At 35.6% G+C, this 6,540-nt stretch overlaps 1 protein-coding gene across 1 annotated transcript; it reads left to right on the top strand.

Moving 5' to 3' along the window:
* The first annotated feature begins 3,653 nt into the window (after positions 1 to 3,653).
* On the top strand, positions 3,654 to 6,275 carry LOC110841435 (gustatory receptor for bitter taste 66a-like). Its single transcript, XM_022086978.2, has 4 exons — positions 3,654 to 3,926; positions 5,133 to 5,201; positions 5,570 to 5,659; positions 6,213 to 6,275. Exons 1-4 carry the CDS (start codon positions 3,654 to 3,656, stop codon positions 6,273 to 6,275), a joined length of 495 nt encoding a protein of 164 aa, XP_021942670.2.
* Positions 6,276 to 6,540: the final 265 nt, after the last annotated feature.

The raw sequence follows: 6,540 nt of genomic DNA, 5'->3' as shown, positions 1-6,540 counted from the left end.
ATATGTAAGCGAATGATGAGTGATTTGGCAATGTTTAACATCAGTGTTAGTGGCGCACATCACATAAAAGCACGTGGAGTTGTAGTGCACACAAAATACCACAAACAAACATGGGTCTCGCAAATCCATCGACGTTATAACTAAAATGCGCTTGGCTGAGTAGTGTCCATTCTTATTAGGAATAGTTTTCTTTCCAACAGACTCAGCAGAACGACGCTGCCTCAGCAGATATGGAAGAATGTTCAGTGTCTTCAGTGTTATCGCATGTTGTTCGTACACACTCACAGGGACTTTCGCTGCTTCCTATTCAGCTATCAGTGTGGGCGTTCCAATGGAAATTATACTTCCATCCATGTTTGGGGTAAGTGCCCTTTTCTACTAGCACTGAAAAATAATATCACAGGACAAAGTTTGAGTTTTTGCCTGCTCTCCTTACTTTAAAAAAAGATTCTTGGGTTTCCATGTTTGCGTGGATCTATCTTCATATCTATGTATCTATCTTGAACAGATTTCAAAAGATTTGGTCTGCAATTTTTGGCATTGGAGGTCTACAAATATTCGTATTTTATAATTCCGTATAATATAAGTACCAACATGACGACCATGAAAGTTACAAAAGCATTACATGTGTCTAAAATGAGACAATAAAACGTAACAGGTAAAATTTTTGTGAAAATTATCCATGTGACCATATATTCCACTACTACTTGCATGGTATCTTGACAAACGATAAACAGAAACACTATAATTTTCCCCCCAGAAAGGTGACACTGACATTTTTTATTCTACTACATTGTCTGGATTACTGCAATGCTCTTCTTATATATATATATATATATATATATATATATATATATATATATATATTTTGTGATATGTACTGTGTTAATATTGGACGGTACAGATTAACTGTATCGATACAAGTAAGGACAAAACTGAATTGTTCTCAATAAACTTTGTTCTAGATTCCCACATACCAAAATTCATTAAAAACTACTGATTACATTGGGTGTTAAAATATACGGACGGATAAGAGCCACTGACCGATCATGGATTCATTTTAAACATGTTTCCATAAGCGAAAACCGAAGAACTTATGAAAACCTCATATGTAATATTCAGCTAACTTTTTTTCCAGGATCTGATGAAGTTAGGAAATGCCGCAGGTGAGGCACAGTTCATCAACTTCTGCTTCTTCTTACGCCAGCGTTTTTCTGTTCTGAACGACAATTTGACAAAACTGCAGATGGACACAAGGAAGACGAAACTGGACCACTGGTTTAACGACTCATCGCAAAAGGCTCCATATGGCAATAAGAGTTGAGTAACCCAGCCATCGAAGAGTTTAATTGCAATTTAGAAAAGCAACACAGCGAAGGAAAAGTTTTATTAAAACGGCCACTTACCTTACATAAAACCGAAATTGTGGTTGTATGTTTATGTAAGTATGTACAATTCTACATCGAAAACGTATTTGGACTCACCGTGGCATAAACTTGGAATAAACCTTAAGTCCCGAAAAATAATGGTAGAAGAACGACACCAAATAACAAAGTTGTTTGTCTCGGAGAGAAAATTACCGAAACAAAGGACACAACCTCGAAAAACTATATTGAGCTGTAGCCTCGGTGAAGGTGGAATCTCCAATTTCCTAAGCCCGAAAGAAAGGGGACCCTAACACCAAGCATTTCAATATACACAAATTAACATATTCTAAATTAATTTACCAGAAACAAAATAACAACGTAAAGCAGGATAACCAACAATGGATAAAACAACGTAACGTAATACAACCTAACACTGACCAACACAGCAAAATCAAAATCACACAAACTGAACCCAACGTAATCAAACCTAACCTGACTCAAACTAACTCAAACTGGCCTAATTTAATGCAACGCAATCCAACCCCACATGATCTGATCTGACCCATCCTAATCTAACCTAAAACAACCCAATCCAATCTTACTTATATTAACCTAAATTTACCTAACGTCACCTGAACTGAACTGAATTAAAAGGAACTCTATGGAGTTAAACGGAGCTAAACAGAACTCAACGTAACTAAATGGAACTAAACAGAACCAAGTTAGATTAATCTAAATTAAATTGGCCTACATTGAAAAATACTGAACTAAAGAGAACTAAACCGAGCTACATCAAACTAAGCCGAACTAAACGGATCTGAACTAGATGAACACGAACTACCCACAACTAAACGAAGGACGGTGTATCTTTCTAATCGGAACATAACTGGTCTAAACGCGACAATAAACAGAATTGAAATGAACTAAACTGACATACACTGAGCTAATGTGAACAAATGAAAACCAAATTGAGATTAACTTAAATGAAATAAAACTAAACTGGCTTAAACGAAACAAAACCCAACAGAAATAATTAAACTAAGCGGGTCGAAACGGGAAAAAATGGAACTGTACCGAAAAAAAACCCAAACCGGACCGAACTAGATCGAACGGTACTGAATTAGATCGAAACAGACGGGACTAAACTGAACTGATTTGAACTAAACATAACTGTACTAACCGAAAGCAGCTTACTCCATTCGGTACGACGCTCTCAACTCGACCCCGAACTTACGACTCCCGGTGCACACCTCTTGTCCTATCTATGCTCGCTTCATGATGACGTTGGGTTCAGGGGCAATAATTTTTTTATAAGCTTTCGGGCAACAAATATTGATATTAAATGTAAACAATTTCGAATTTCACTGCAGTAACACTGCGGCCACTCTGAGAGTAATGCATATAATATAATGTTGACGTACATATTTTATACGATATAATATTATATAACATGACGACGATGTTCTTCTTCTGAGTCGCTACTCCGCGTGAACATGTACATACTCGTACATATCACAGCTTCAAACAAACATACTGGTTCCGTAATCAGCCCTGAAGATGGAGGCATAGTTATTCGATTGCTTTAAGGTACAACATCGATTATTTAAGTTACGTGGTGTTTAGTCCGTGGTTGTAATAGAATTAAGAAACAAACGTAGATGTAAAAGCAAATCGTCACGATCTGCATTGCAGGAAGTGTTCCTTTATAGACATGAATTGTTAAGGAAGTATGAATTAACTTATTCATCACGGCCATTTCGCCGATGACGTTCGAATCAATTACTCCAGATACTTAATCACTTGCTGTTCTAACTGGCTACGTCGAAAGAAGAAATGGTTAATTAATGTTATTGTTATCGAAGTTTCAAGGTTTTTGACGTTCGTAAGACACATTTTAATTATTTTCTTGGACTTAACCCATAATCTAGGTATTATGAACGCACAACTTTTCGGAAGCTGGCTCTAATTCCGCCCTTAAGTGAAACTGGGACAAAAGTCTGATCTATTAGGCCGCTGCTAGTCGACCTGATTTGAGACTGGCACGACCATTGGACACAGAAAATTATGCTTCATTCTTCCCTTTACCAGAAGACAGAAGTATAACCAGCTTCCAAAAGGTTTTTATTTTAATAATACCTAGAAGGCTGATAAACTAAAGAGAGAAACTTTAACGCACGGTTTATTGTTCCTTGAACAGGTCCACCGAACCACCTGCCTGAATCTCTGGCATCGAGAGCTCATCCACTTTGGGGAAGGGTAACGGTAGCAAATCCCAGAGTAATTTCCATGACTAAGGATGAAGTAGCAGACACTCTCGGTCGCCTTTGTCGCTGGCATCGCCGACTTTGTGACCTCGTCGACATGGTTGCCTCATGCTACGAGCTACCATTGTTTGTCGTGATAGCGTACTGTTTCGCAAACTCAGTATTCGGCGTCTACCTAGTAATAACTTTCCGTGGACCCGATAGTCTTCTTAGAATAACGGGCGTCATTTGGTCTGTCGCTTATGGCTGCCGTTTGATTCTCATTGCTGTCATCCCTTCAGTTACTGTGGCCCAGGTTAGTGGAGGACTGATGTCAGCTAGCCTTTGTTGGTTCATGAGCAAAAATTATTTCAGCGCCGTGAATAAAAAAATTGATTTCTTTAAAATTTTTAGTCTACTATACCAGCTATTTGTCACACAACATTTTTTGATAATTTAAAGCATACTCGAGTCTGAATGTATAATGAAATATGAACAAATGATGTAGTATATTCTAAAGTTTTCAACAGATTTTCTATGTATGCTCCCTACTGTTTTTGTATCAAGGCAATTTTTTCCAGCGGTAGCCTAGTTTTGTTCATATTCTGCTAAACACACCATTGACTAATGCTGCATTACACGTACAGCGTCTAAATTATATTTGGCGTCGCAGACACCCAAATGACAGTGAATTCCGAATGGGTTAAGTTAGATAACCTTGATAAACATGGTTAATACCACCACGTCAAATCCATTTGTCGGAATAATGTTTTAAAAAACTCTTTAGTAAAAATCAAATACAAAAAAAAAATAATGAAACCGTGGTAATTGCAGGAACACTTGGAAATATATAACATATGTTAGCGCTGGTTTTACATTTTACATTTTAATTAATATTAAGCAAGAAATTTAAATTCATTAGCCCTGCATGATCCGTTAATGTAGCTTAAATCAAGGAAGAGAAGAAGTTTTATACACTCTAACATTATTTCTGATGATATTATTGTTTGAGAAGCAGAGGACGAAAATGTGATGTTACAAATAACAAATGTTACGGATTTCAAACCCAATCTTGGCCAGAGTTTTTTAATAAACGGCAATAAAATAATTTGCAGACTTGGCGCCGCATGTTAAACAGACTTTTACGAATCAGATGGATCGTACGGTTGCCTATAGATGAAGGAGCAGTAAACATAGATGGCTTTGTGATTAGTAACTTCCAGGTAGACAGACGGAAAGATAGATAGACCTGTAATTTTACACATAAACAATGAGTTTAAATCACAAAATGAAACTCAACATTTCTTCTGCTTCATTTCACTTGAAACCACCAATATAAAAATATACGGATTCAAGAGAATGGACATAAAGTCATGAGATTGCTAAGGCTAGATACAACAAATTTTCCTAACCACATCAAATTGTTTTACGTTTTTAATATCAATCAGTGTAATTACTTATATTAACAGGGCTCTTCATGAATCACTAGTTCTGTTTAAGTAACAGAGACTTTTCCTTTCAGGCTAAAAAGTCACGAATGCTCGTAGAACGTTTAAACAATCGATACCTGGACGATGCTTCTAAGCAAGAGGTAATTATACGATTCTTCATATCCTTATAATTAATAATTTTATTCAGACTTATATTTCTAACGCATTTTCAACAAATAAATTTATTTATTTGTGGCAATAGACGACACTGTTAGTAGCTCAGATTGTAGAGCGTAGAGTGATAGAAATTTATTAAAATTATAGTGTAATTTGCTTTTGCTAATTTCGCTTATCAGGTATTGAAGTTTAAATTAATTTTAGATTTGTAAACGAGTTCCTCCTCCATGAAAAACAATTATCAGATAGTTCTCTGGTATAGGCCTACAGATTCTCTGTACGATACAAACCTCAAATATTTTTGTTGACAGAATGAACCTCAAAACACGGTTAAATTTTATCTCTATTACAGATCTTAATATTTATCAGCCATCTATCGAGCAGAAATATTTCATTCAACGTTTGTGGCTTCTTTACACTCAATATTCCATTCCTTCGTTCGGTGAGTTTTTAGAAGTAGCTTTAGTAGGTTAAATTTTTATGACGTTTTGTATATGGTCTCCTTAACCTCTATACATGGGAATTAGGTGGAAAAATATAAATAATTTCGTGTAGAATACATTTCCGTGTGTTAAATATGTTGCTATATCAAATATTTTTTTATTAATGAGTCCACACCGTTACATCTTTATTCAAAATAGTATCTCCGATCTATGTCTAGATTTCCCATACAACAGTCAATAATATGCTAATAACTCATGCCTGTTAAGTCTAAACCCTCACTGATGATCCCCAATAATTTCATCCACGTATGGAAGAAGGATGTTGGATAAAATTTTATATGAAGTTTATAACAGTCATATGCCTCGGTAATTACTACAGATTTATCGCTCTTTTTGTAAATTGGTACAATATTAGACTCCTTTTACAGTTGAGGCAATTCCGCCTTTTTCCAAATAGAATTATGGCATAAATATATTGAGACCTATTCCTCAAAGGTCATCCTAATTCTGTCTATCGTTCATACATATAATTCTATTTTGTTCTGCTTACAGATTGCTGTTGCTATAGTGACGTACGTGATTTTGTTAATGCAGTTTAAATTTCCTGAAAATTAGTACTGCTTATCTACAGAAGCTAAACTGTTTTTACAGAATGTTGCACGGGTGAACAATCGATGTAAATTATAGACTATATTTTCTGTAATACATAATATTATTCATACCAAAATCAATATGAAAATGTGACGTGTTATACTCGACACTGAACACACTGCCGTGTCAGAGCGGTGTGAGAAGTGCATAAAATTCTCACCGTATTAAACAATAGAAATAAATGCAATCAAGAAAGAATAATTACTAATATCTCGACTATGCTCAGTAA

The sequence above is a fragment of the Zootermopsis nevadensis genome, unplaced genomic scaffold (assembly GCF_977971745.1).
Source record: "Zootermopsis nevadensis isolate Lab colony 2312 unplaced genomic scaffold, Znev_1.0 Znev_ptg000030l, whole genome shotgun sequence".
Classification (NCBI taxonomy): domain Eukaryota; kingdom Metazoa; phylum Arthropoda; class Insecta; order Blattodea; family Termopsidae; genus Zootermopsis; species Zootermopsis nevadensis.
Note: the sequence above shows the minus strand (reverse complement) of the source record. Positions and strands in the feature narration are given on the sequence as shown.